The sequence below is a fragment of the Macaca thibetana genome, chromosome 5, assembly GCF_024542745.1.
Source record: "Macaca thibetana thibetana isolate TM-01 chromosome 5, ASM2454274v1, whole genome shotgun sequence".
Classification (NCBI taxonomy): Eukaryota; Metazoa; Chordata; class Mammalia; order Primates; family Cercopithecidae; genus Macaca; species Macaca thibetana.
Window position 1 is genome coordinate 68,671,419 of NC_065582.1, and position 13,286 is coordinate 68,684,704.

A 13,286-nucleotide genomic window follows, 5' to 3' on the forward strand; every position below is an offset into this window, starting at 1 on the left:
TAAATACTTTACTTCATAATTAGGGTTGGATATAAGAACTTGAAATCTACAGACCTGTTTCAGCAATAGAAAATTTTGCTGCTGTGTTAGAAATAAGTGACATTACTCTACTGTTGCCCAATTTAAAAAAAAAAAACCTTTTAAAAAACACAGAACACCAATGTCAATAAATATTGTCTTGAACTTCTTGAAGAAGTTAAAAAAATTATTGAATCATATGTAAAGACATATTAATATGGTGTCCAGTTACAATTGGAAACAACAGGGAGGAATTCTAAAATTAGTGATCTTCAAACAAGGTTAATTTTCTATGATTTCACAATCAGCATAACAGGATGGAGTTACCTTTCTGATGATAAAATACTACCTGAAACTTCAAGTTGCCAAGCAAAAGAAGAAATAAACAGTTGGTAGAGAGAAGGCCTTATGTGATCCTAATTCAGTAGGGGATAATCGGTCATTTGTGGTGTAAATGCCCCCTTTTATTGAGAGGTCACCAATCCATCAGCACTTAACTGTAATGTTTATTTGAAATATCATTTTCCAAGGAAAAGATGGTTTTTACTGTTATGCTAAATAATTAGTATTATATCATTATTGTTACTTTTTCTACATAATTTCAGAGAGTTTATAGAAAATGATCAGTTAAACTAATAAGAGTCCTTCTTACTCTGCTCTTTGTTTTTAAAATACTTTAGCTTTGAAGTTGCCATTTTGTTTTAACAAGGGCAAAGAAAAACAAATGGAACAAATTGCGAGGTTCTGACAAATATTTGGTATTGCTTTTTGATTAATTACTGATGTTTTTTAATGTTATCATTTCTGGGAAGTAAAAATTTGTGGATGAGCTAGGCTGTGGTTATAAATTGGTCAAGCCTCAAAATAGCTGCTAGAGTAAGAGAAACTTCCTGGAAAGGCATGGTCCTACCTTAGAGCCCCTCCCGGATGAAATATGTCCCTGGAGAAACTGTCTTCTCTTAGACACAGTTGACTAGACCAAAGTTGAACTGACCACAGATCAACCATTTTATTCTTTTTTACTGTTTATTGTTTGTATTGACAAAAACAAAGAGCTTGGCCAATCAAATTTTCTGCCAAGGTGTAGAGGAAAAATGGGAGGGGGAGTTGGAGGGAAGTGGGGAGAGAGAGAGAAATGGAAAGTTCTACCTGTCCTAGAGCCACTGCTAAGCTCCATGGGAAGTAGAACCGGAAAGTGGTCAGGACAGAGTAGGCAGGATATAGAATCAAGGGCTCAGGATGTTGAAACCAGCCACTCCTGGGCTTGAATCATCCCTATCATTTCATGAATATATGAAATTGACTAACAAGATTAATAATCTCTCTAAGATTTAGTTTCCTTGTATGTAAAATGAGGCTAATAAAATTACTTTACAGGTGATGAAGTACAGGACATACAACCCCAAAATATGGCACTTGGGTATTTGAGGAAACTGCACAAACAAAAAGGTCATTATTTGATCTTCCCTCACCCTTCTCTCTTGAAGCAGGTCATGAAACTTAGGAGGGGTTCTCTAATCTTCCCTGGGAAAAGGTTATAAGATCCTCATTTCAGAGGTACACTCCCTATATCTGGAGGAAAAGAACATCCTTATCCCTGAAGACACATGGACACAAAGAATCTGAACACACAGGCCTTGCTAAGTCCCCAAGTTTATCACCGTTAGCTCATACCCCCTTTGTCCAATTATATTTCTTCACAACTCTCCACTTCTTCATGAAATCTAGCATAAAAAACATGCAAGTTTACCTGTTTATTTGAGTCATTTCCTGATGAAGTCTCCTGTGTCACATAAAAGTTATTAAATAAACTTGTCTGTCTTTCTTAATAATTGGTCTTTTGTTATAGGGGCCTCAGGGATGAGCAAGGAACACATAATTTTTCATTCCCCAGTTTCTGGTGGCCAGAAGGAGATGGCCAAGACACCACTGGTTCTGGAACCTGAAGATGAGATCCTGGGAAAAATGACAAGTGCTGGAGAGAGGTACGAATTCTTACCAAGGTCACCTCTCTCAGATCTCTATCTGAAATGCCTAGTTGAGAGATGAAGGTAGAAATTTCCCCTTGTTCCTTCCTTTCCAAATTTAGATTAACAGATGAATTGCTTGTTTGGATAGTGAGATAGTGACTCTGGTTAAATTTGGTTTGGGGTACCCATTAGTTACTGGTCTTTTCTCTCTCAGAAACAGCTATTGCTTTCCTATTTGTCTTGTTTTTTTCCTCTGAAAACTTGGCTTGACTTTCTGCCTGTCAGAGGTGCATGAGTTATTGGGTTTGCATTGCAGGCAGCCAACTTCAGGATGGAGGCCCCAAGAATATGGCCAGGCAGAAATGTGGATTGCATCCCTTTTTGGCTAATACACTGACTATTGCTAGCTCTTGGGTGTGGGGGTGTTATATGTGTCTCTGTTTCTTTTGGCTATCTTTGAGAGTGGTTCTGGATCATGGGAGGGTTATATCTTTTTGCACCTGATTTTGAGGACATCTTTGGCAGCCATGATTAAGTCATAAAAGGCTTATTAGTTTCAGTTCTGAGTCACCTGAGAGATACCTTTGGTTTATTAAAAAAAAAAAAAAAAAAAAAGACAAAAAAAGGAGTTCAATACTTCTAGAAATATTTGCTATTTGTCCCAGCTGAAATCTGACAATAAGTTTTGAAAGAATGTATTTTTTAGGGCTCTATGGTCAGAAGTTGTCTTAATTGGAAGCTGATATTAAAGGCACTCCCTCTCCCTCTCCCTCTCTCTCTCTCTCTCCCTCTCTCTCTTTCTCTCTCTCTCTCACACACACACACACACACACACACACAGACACATGGTTGATCCTTGAAAGACATGAGTTTGAATTGCATAGGTCCATATACATGGAATTTCTTCCACTCCTACCACCCCTGAGACAGCAAGACCAACCCCTTCTCTTCCTTCTCCTCAGCCTGCTGAACGTGAAGGCAATGAAAATGAGCTTTATGATGATCCACTTCCAATGGAAATATGTTTTCTCTTCCTGTTCCTTATTAACATTTTCTTTTAACTATCTTACTTTATTGTAATAATTCAATGTATAACATGTATAACATGGAAAATATGTGTTAATTGTTTTTAATAAGGCTTCTGGTCAACAGTAGGCTATCAGTAATTATGTTTTGAAGTGTCAAAAGTTATACTCAGATTTTTCACTGCATGGGCGTTAGCATCTGTAACTCCTGTGTTGTTCAAGGGTCCACTGTAAATATATTTAAGGCGTTTTTGTTCTATTGGATAGCACTTATCTCATGGGAACTTCTCAGCTGACCAAAACCTTCTTCTAGAATCCCTGCTGAGTATATGCTTCACCAAAGCTGTCCTATAGGCTCCATCAAAGGAAGCTTCCACTTTCTTCTTGTTGGAACTTTGGTAAGGCTGCTAGGGCTTTAAGATAATAGATACAAAGAACCTAGTCTGCTTTCTGGCATGTACTAGACACTCAGTACCTGGAACCTTAACCTTGGTTTCTTTCACATTTCTTTGGATTTCTGTTAATTTTCCGTACTCTGCTCCATGAATAGTACTGCCTGTTGGGTGAGATACTAATTTATCCTTCAGCTTTTTTTAAATAATGTGTCTTAGTTCATGTTTTGTTGCTGTAACCTGGGTAATTTATAATGAAAATAATTTCATTTGGCTCATAATTCTGGAGGCTGGGAAGTCTAAGCATGGCACTGACATCTGCTGAGGGTTATCCCATGGTAGAAGGGTAGAAGGTAAAAGCAAGCATGTGAGACAGACAGCAAATTGACCAAACTCACTTTTATAATAATTCACCCTCAGAAAAAGTAACCCACTTATCAGGATAATGACATTAATCCATTCATGAGGGATCTGCCCTCATGGCCCAATTCACCTCTTATTAGGCCCCACCTGCCAACATCATTGCATTGAAAATTAACTTTCCAACACATGAAATATTCAAACCATAGCATCCCACCCATGGCCCCCCAAATTTATATAATTTTCACAGTGCAAAATACATTCACTCCATCCCAGTAGCCCCCAAAGCCTGAACTAATTCCAGCATCTACTCAAAAATCTAAAGTCCAAAGTCTCATCTAAATCAGATATGGATGAGACTCACAGCATGATTCACCTTGAGGCAAATTCCTTCCAGATGTGGGCCTGTAAAATCTATTTCCAAAATACAATGGTGAGACAGGCATTAGATAGAAATTCTCATTCCAAAAGGGATAAATAGGCAAGAAGAAATAAGAGGTCCCAAGTAAGCCCAAAACCCAACAGAGAGCATTATGTCATAAAGCCAGGGAACAACCTCCTTTGATTCCATGTCCCACGTCCTGAGCACACTGATGTAGGGATTGGGCCACCATGACCTTGGTTAGCCACAGCCCCACAGCTTTGCTGGGCTCAGCCCATGACTCAGCTCTCTTGGGTCGATGATGTCAGCTCTATAGTTCTGGGGTCTTGGTGGCAGTCTCACTTCCACAGCTTCATTAGGCATTGCCCTGGTGGGGGCTCTCTTTGGCAGCTCTGCCCTGTGACAAGTCTCTGTCTGGGCCACCAAAGGCTGTCTGCAACATCCTTTGAAATATAGATGGAGAAAACCATGCCCCAATAGCTCTTGCATTCTGGACACCTGCAGACTTAACATCATGTGGAAGCCACTAAGATTTGCCACTTGAATCTTCTGGAGTGACAGGTCAAGTCACATCTAGGGTGTCTGAGGAACACTGTAATGAAATGGGTGGAGCAGAGACCTGAGGTGGCTCTGGACAGCAAACCCATGGAGGGCACCCAGGGCCCATTGCTCAAAACCATTCTGCCCTCCTATAGCATTGGATCTGTGTTGGGAAGGTTAGCCTGGAAGAACTCTGAAATACTTTCAGGATCTTTTCCCAGTATCTTGATGAGTAGCACCTGGCTCTCTTTATTCATATTAACCTCTTTAACAAATGGTCACTGGCCACACCCTTAGTATTCTCTTCTGAACAGGCTTTTTCAGTCTTTATCTGGCCAAGATGCAAATTTTCCAAATCTTTTCACTCTGCTTCCCTTTTAATTAGTTAAAACCTTTGCTCTCATATCTCACTGTATCTAGTTAAAAGTAGCCACACAGAAGTCTGATTGGGTCACTGCTTCGATATTTCTTCCACCATATATCCTAGTTCATCACTTTTAAGTTCTGCATTCCATAAAGTCTTAGGATATGGGCATACTTCAGCCAAGGTCTTTGCTATCTTATAACAAAAATGGTCTTTATTCCAGTTTCCAATACCTTGTTCCCCATTTTTTTCTGGAACTTGTCAGAATGGCTGTTACTGTCCATATTTTTCTCAACATTCTGGTGATAATCCCTAATTAATTTTTAGGAAGATTTTCCCTAATTCTGGGATCTTTTTCCCTTCATCAGAATTGTCCTTCATGCTTTGTTCATGGCAGTATGTACCTTTTCTTGTTTGCTACTCCAAATTCTTGCAGCCTCTACTCATTACCCAATTCCAAAGCTGCTTGCACAATTTCAAGTATTTGTAACAGCAATAACTCCACTTCTTGGTACCAATTTTCTGTCTTAGTCTGTTCTCTTCTCCTATAACAGAATACCACAGATTGGTTAAATTATAAAGAAAAGAAATTTGAGGCCAGGCATGGTGACTCATGCTTATAATCCCAGAACTTTGGAAGGCCGAGACTGGAGGATCACTCGAAGCCAGGGGTTTGAGACCAGCCTGGGAAACAAAATGAGACTCCATCTATACCAGTAAAACAAAACAAAACAAAACAAAATAAAATAAAATAAATAGCTGAGCACCGTGATATGCACCTATAGTCCTAGCTACTTGGGAGACTGAAGCTGGAGGACTGGAAAGCCAGGAGGTGGAGGCTGCAGAGAGCTATGATTATACCACTGCACTCCGGCCTGGAGACCCAGCAAGATCTAGTTTCTAGTCTTGAAAAAAAGACAAAAAGTATTTGGCTCACGGTTCTGGTGTCTGGGAAGTTCAAGAGCCTACCACTGGCATCTGACAAGGGTTATTTCTTGGCAGAAGGACAGAAGACAGAAGCAAGCTCTAGAGACATAGAGAGGAAATGGGGTTGAGCTTGCTTTTATAACAACCCACTTTCTAGAGAACTAACCCTCTCCTGTGATAATGACATTAATTCATTCATGATGGCTCTGCCTTCATGACCAATCACCTCTTGTTAGGCCTTGCCTCCCAACACTGCTTCTTTGGGAATTAAATTTCCTATACGTTAACTTTTGAGGGACGCATCCAAACTGTAGCATAATGTTACTCAATTTAGTCACATTAATCTTCAGTTTTCTTCCAGTTAAAAAATGTTATGATTTTTTTTTTTTGTACTACATACAAGTGTATGGTACCTTTCTAAAAATCAAGACATTAAGAAAAATTTAATGTTCACACTTTTTCAGGTTTCGGGGACATCTTTTCATGGTGCCGTTGCTATTGTAGAATCAATGCTGAGGATAGATGTTTTAAGAGCAAGAATCTGACACCCTTACCCTGCATTTTATTTTAACAAACTTGTTTTTAATCACACCAACTAAATCTTTATTCTTTTCTGCTCTGGAAACTTGGTTTTATATTCAATTATTACAAAAGCCCTCCAGTTCTCTGGTAACTGAAGACAAGTATGTTTCAGGTTATTATTATTATTATTATTTCTATCAATCAGGCTTTTAGTCTACCATGGTGCTTGGAATCAGTCATCAATAACCAAGACACAATTAAAAGAGTTCGACAGTATGTGTAAATACTGACACTATGGTAAAATAATTAATTAATATACAGTCATAATTCAAGCCTTCCCTAAAACAAGGCCCACTCAAGTACATACGTTTAAATGCAATAACTAGAGCTTGCTTTATCAATGAAGAAAATTCCCCCACAAGCAAATTTGAAAGTAAGGAACTATGTATTTTGAATAATTTCTTGTGTGTCAAGACAGTGCAATATTTTCTAGAATAAGTAAATCAGGTGCATGGTAGTACTTTAATACCAATTTTTTTGATTTTCTTATTTATTTTTTTAAAGACTGGATTTAAACTCTTGATATAAAGCAGACTTTTAATTTCCCGTTTTTCAAAGATAATATTGAAAGGTCACTTACTAGCTTTTAAAGTTTCGAGAAATGACTCATTGTACTACCACTGTCTTATAGGCTTCAAAATCAAATATCCGGTCAATATTGTGCATTTTGATTTGGCAAACATGTATCCTTTTTATGTGCTGTAATGGAACTTATTATTTTAAGAACTTTTTATTGCTAGTGTCCATGTTTTAGTTAGTAGATCTTCAGAACACTCCATTAAATAAATAAAAAAGAACACTGCATGCTTTAATAAAATATACTGAGTGTGTCAATTGTAACAAAACTATCTGATCAAGCTTCATAAAATATCTGGAAAGTTTCTCATCTTATTGATTTCAGATTTATCTTTAAAATTTTATTTATATACTTTTACCATTTTCTAATTAGTAAAGATGCCTACATTCAGAGAGGGGCATTCTCAAGGCTGCAGCCTTACTCCCCAGAAAGACAGCATGCATACCAATATTTGAGAGATATGACTAAATAAGGATCCCTAAATAAGGATTGATTCAGACTAAAACCAAAAAACACGTTTTCCTCTCCAAGTGATCAAAAGCTGTGGAAATTCTCACGCCCAAAGAGACAGTGGCATAGCATTTGACTGAGAGCCCTGTATGGCTTGAGGGTGGCTGGAAGCCTGTGTTTGACAAAGAGCTGGATGCTCCAGGAAAATGCCAGGGCCACCTTCTGGACTGTGGTCTGGTTCCAGCTGGGCCCAGTGGATCTGGTCTGGCTTGGTTTCAGCCCTGGTTCAAACGACCCCTGGAAAACCTACTTAGTCCAGTTAGTTCCTTGTGAGGCACAACAAAAAGCCAAGTAAATTCTAGGCTCACCATATAATTTTTGAACATCTCAGGTCACCCTCAGAAGTGACTTTCATTCAAGACATATTTACTGAACACCTACTACGTTTCAAGGCCATGGAACTCCAAATTCCCCCAAAAGAGAGTTTTTGTTTTTATTGATTTATTTTCCCCTAGAGAAGTTAGAGATCTTCTATGGCAAGTCAAAGGTATAAAAACTCACAGAGTGGCTAAGTGTTCCTCTCCCTACCGTGAAAGCTAAACTTGTATTTCTTAGAAAGAGGATCATGTAATCATTTACTATGTTCCTTAAAGTCTCCGAATATTGACATTACATGATTTTTTTTTCCATAATGCCTTTTGTTCTTGCTTTTTAAACCTTTTTCCAAACTTGAATCAAAATCTACATAGGGGCTGGGTTTGGTAGCTCAAGTGTGTAATCCCAGCACTTCAGGAGGCCAACGCTGGAGGATCCCTTGAGCCCAGGAGTTCAAGATCAAGATCAGCCTGGGAGACATAGCTAGGCCCTGTCTATTAAAAAAAAAAAAAAAACAAAAAAAAAAAAACTACTTGGGAACTGTCTATGTTCCAAGGGTTTCTTGCCGGGACAGGAATCGTTTCCGTGGTGTGCGTGTAGTCTATAATTTTGTCAGACTTTTGTGTGTGCTTTTAATGGTTTATGAGAACTTCAATTAACAACATCAAATGGTTTCCAAGACAAGACCCTAGAGTAGATAATTACCATATCAAGAGAAATGAGTAGATGACCCCAGGCTCACCTTGAAGGATGAAACAGGCTTTTAAAGGTCCTGGGCACACTGCACAGCCTAACAGCTTATTAAAAACACTAGAACAACACTTGTGACTTTATTTCATTGTTGTGGCACCAGATTCTATTGTTTGGGTGTCCCCTCCTGTCTCCCACAAATCCACTTCCGTATGTCTGAAAATCCGTAATAGGTCTAATGATTATCAAGCAAGGGAAGTCTCAGGAATACTGTACCTTGAGAAATATAAGAACTTCCCAGAGGTTATGTTACCATAACATATCTAGTTTCTAGCGCTTTAAACATTAAATTGTTTGCAACATATTTCTCCGTACGTTAATCAACATACTTTGCGATCCCTTATTAAGTTCTAGCTTCTGCAACAAACGTGAAAAACAGCAAAGATGCATAACTCAAATGTGAGAAGCACGGAAATTTCCTAGACCGCAGGGTTTGTTCTCAGTAGTCGGCAATAAGCTGGTTTTCAGAGTCAGGAACTTGATAAAGTTGTTTTGGAGGATGCCCCAGCTGTGCGAAGGTCCATTTCGTTTTGCATCTGAAGAGAAGCAAGCGAGACTTCCCTACCGGGAGTAAAGATTCAGCGGGGCAAGGTTCGAACACCCAGAGCTGGACAAAGGCGGGAACGCACGCCGCCGTGCCGGGGCTAGGGGTGCTGACGGCCCGCGTAGCTCGTGGGCCTCCGGGTTTGAGGCCCCGGGGTCAGCCCTGCTACGGGCTTCGCGCCCGGGCGCGGGTCCGAGCAGCCAACTTCGGGCCAATCAGCGAGCGGCGTCCCGGCGCCCGCAGCGCCCAGGCCCGCGCCCCCAGCGCCCCCGCAGCAGGAATGGCAGCAACGGATCCGGGCCGAGCCCGACCCGGGACGAGGAGGGGCTGAGCCGCGGGGGATCCTGGAATCGGCAGGGAGGTGGGGATTCTGGGAGGAAAACTCCATTTCCTCCTTCCCTGCCGGCTTCTCCCCTCTACCCTGGCACCCCAAATTTCGATGTGTCGCCTGCCGGGCGCTGAGCGCCGGTGTTGAGAGAGGCGGTGGCCGCCGCGGCCGGGAAAATGCTGGGCATGTACGTGCCGGACAGGTTCTCCCTGAAGTCCTCCCGGGTTCAGGACGGGATGGGGCTCTACACGGCCCGCAGAGTGCGAAAGGTGGGTGACCCGGCGGCGGCCTGCGCGCCCCTGCACCTCGCGCGCCCTGCGCCTCCCGGAGTCGCCCTGCCGCAGGGCCCGGGGCGCGGCGGGCTTCACCCCGGTCGCCCCTCGCCCCGGCCGGGCCAGGCGTTCCGCTGGACGGCCGGGGACCGCGGGGCGCGGCGGGGGTGGCCTTTACTCGCTGCGCCACCCGAGCAGGCAGCGCCACGTAGGTGGCGGCGGGGCGCGCTCCGCTGCCGGCCGGTCCAGGGGCGGAACTGCCACCGGCCTCCCTGCTGCAAGATGTCTTTCCTCTCTCCCGCAGGAAGTGAGCGCGGCGGGAGCCTCCCTCTTCCTCGGTTACGGGAGTGAGCTGCGTCTTTGCGTTGGCAAAGGCACGCGTGGGCGGGAGTCTTCCCCCGCGCGCACGGTGCTCCGCCGCCGCCTCTTTTCCTTTAGGATGAATTAATGTGGCTAGAAACTCCTAACTTTCCATGCGGGGATGGGAAGAACAGCCCAGAGCGCCGCTCCACACAGGCCGTAGAATCTCATTCATACACCCAGCATTTCCTTCCCTCCTGGAATGTGTTATATGTGCCTTCAGGGAGGTGCCAACCAGATAATCTTTGAATGTCTGTACCTTTTTTCTCTGATTTTTTTTTTTGGATTTGTCTCCAACATCGGTTCGATCTCTCCAGCCAGAAAGTTACAGGCATGTGGTGAGAGGAAGCACATTGCTCCGTTCGTACAGGAAGGGCCTGGAAGTGTTGGATGTTGAAAGCAAAGGCCTAGGAAGAGAGGCCACAGGAACAGTCCAGCTCTTTGGATTTGATCTTATAATAGTATAACTTGTTACAGTCGTCCTGGCCTCCCTCGTCCCCTTTTCTTAGTAGATATTTTGTAAGATGGAGGTTTGGGCAACAACAGGCTTGTTCAGGTAAGGTATGTTCACAAGAGGTTCAGAGGATGCAGTCAGAGACACTAGGGTCTCTTTCAACTGCATTTAACCCCCTCCCCTTAGCCTCTGACCTAAAGAGCTGGTGAAGAGTAGTAGAAAGTGCTACTAATCTCCAAAAAAGGGCTCCATTGACAACATGATCTCCAGTCATCCTTCAGGGTGAAATTGGAAAAAATAAACCACTTATTTATTTTTTCAAATGGGAGTTGGGGAGAATGTTCAAATGTTAAAAACAGGAATAAATACTTTATCTGAATTAGAGATGTATTGAATAGTTGCCAAATGGCCAAATGTTAAAATCAACATTTTTTGAAGGCCAAATACAACCATCACCAAATGACTTCTGTACAGAGTTCAAATTCTGCTTTTAATTCATTCTTAAAAGATGTGAAAAATTCTCAGACCTTCCTTAAAGGTTTCTGGCTTAAATGTAATTACTTTAAAAATTAAACACAGTTCTTAAAAATCATTTTATTTAATGTTATGAATAGTACTATACCAAACAACTCTACAAAGATTAGAATTATTACATAGTCCTTGTTGTTTCCTTATATTACCATATAGGTTTTTAGAAACAGCTGGCCAACCTCCTTTCTTTTGAGATTTTTATTAATTTCAGCTTATTTTTTCATATATTTGATTCTTTGTAAGTATTTTGTTTTTGGGCATGCAATGAAATGAACAGCTTCCAAAATCATCATATATTATTGCATCACTTTACTATTGCAATGATACTTATCTTTTCTTGGCCAGTTTAACTTTAATATATAAAACACATAGAGATTTTCATCCAGATCACATTTAGAATACTTCTCTATATTTCAAAGTGAATATGCAGATGTTTGCTATGAATCCAAACTATTATTGACTTTTAGTTATGATCCCAAAATATTCAGTCACAAGGTCATGGACAGGTTTGTTGATCTCAGAACTGACCCTAAAGGAAGCTTCAGTTCCTTTTCCTTCCAAAATCTGAGGACAAAGACAAGGCTAAAGCCAAATAGCAGACTTTAGCTGAATTGTAAGGCTGCAGCTGAGTATCAATGCATCCCTTACATGCTTGTGAAAGGCAAATGGTCCCTCAATTCTTAGGTATTTTCCAAGTTACCTTGTACTAGACCTAATTCTGGCCATAAATCAAGGGACCTGAGAAGACAGATTTATCAGCAGCTACATTAAGGACCTTACTTAAAAGTTTTCATGCTCTCTATTCTAAACAAACTTTAGAAGATACCACTTTTAATACATGTGTTGGAAATTACAGATGTTTTGCCACACTTTTATAACACATCTACTTGTATAACACTCCTGTTTTAGAAAGTGATTGCAATTCAAGCCATCTGTTGATTTCAAATTCAAAGAATCTAATCCAGACTGAGGTTGGGAAATCTTGCTAGAAACCCCACCCACATTACATTCACCAGATTGAGATGGGATTTTCTTGCTGATAGGACCCCTTAATCCTTCTCTAGTCCTACCCCTTTTCGTGCAGTGCTTCCTAGAGTGGTGGTGTCTTTGCAGCAGAATCACCTAATTCCCTGGCTTTACCTTAGTCCTACTAGATTTTTCCTTGGCAATTATCCTTTTTTGCTGGTCTGTTGCCTCTAATTTTTTTTTCCCAGTATAAAAATCTGTACAGTGACAATTCAAGAAAAGGAAAAGAGTCAGTTAGAAAGCTTTTGAGAAGAAAAAGGAGACCTGAGTTCATTCACACTTTTACACATTGTGATTTGCTAATAATCAGAATAAGGAAAAATAATAAAATTGAAACTTTTTGCATGCTGTGTGCCAGACCCTGTCTAATGCTTGCTGTGTTTTCTCAGGAGCACAGTTGAACGCTTCAGTGAAAATGTGGCATTTTAGGTTGCAAAGTATTATGCAGATTAAAATTAATATTAGTTACTCAAAACTCATAAATTAAGTATACATCCAATAAAAATTTAAAGTTAAGCAAACACCTTACTACATTACATTTTTTGTCTCACGACCATTTTTTTCCTAGCTTGCTTATATGATTGACCACCAGTGGGTGGTCTTTTTGACATTGTGCCTGAAACTGCAAAGTGGAAAGGTTATTTCAAGCTCTCAGATTATGTAATTTTAAGGGAAAGATTAAGGTGGAAATATACTACTTGCAGCTTTCTTTCCCTTTAGATATTTTAGGATGTAGGTTTTTCTTCTCTGACTTTCCGTCATTTAATCATTCATATGTGGCAGGTACTGTACAAGGCCCTGGGGATACACAGGTGAGCAAGACAGACAAGGTCTTTTTCTTCAAGGAGCTTGCTTTCTTGTGTGGGGAGATAGGCAGTAAACAAGTAGAAAATGGAAAATTACCAAAATGATTGAGGCATGTGTTAAATTAATTGCAGGAAATAAACAGGATGAGGCATTAAAGAGTAAATGAGGGGTGGGTCTACTTTAGGAGGGCCAGCAGGGAAGGCTTCTCAGAGGAAATGACATCTGAGCAGAGAGCTGAAGTCGCTGAGCCAG

General features: G+C 40.9%; 1 protein-coding gene across 8 annotated transcripts in view; it reads left to right on the forward strand.

Annotated features, from left to right (window-relative positions):
• The first annotated feature begins 9,510 nt into the window (after window positions 1-9,510).
• The window catches only part of PRDM5 (PR/SET domain 5), a 224,802-nt gene continuing 221,026 nt past the window's right edge, over window positions 9,511-13,286 (forward strand). For 7 of the 8 annotated variants that reach the window (XR_007726061.1, XR_007726059.1, XR_007726060.1 and 4 more), the window contains exon 1: window positions 9,517-9,853. Coding sequence is in view for 5 of the 8 variants with exons in the window: in XM_050792633.1 (XP_050648590.1) it covers window positions 9,761-9,853 (93 nt within the window). In the remaining 3 variants the exon portion in view is untranslated. Of the gene's footprint in view, window positions 9,854-13,286 lie in introns of all 8 variants that reach the window. The other variant, XM_050792631.1, reaches the window with a different exon arrangement.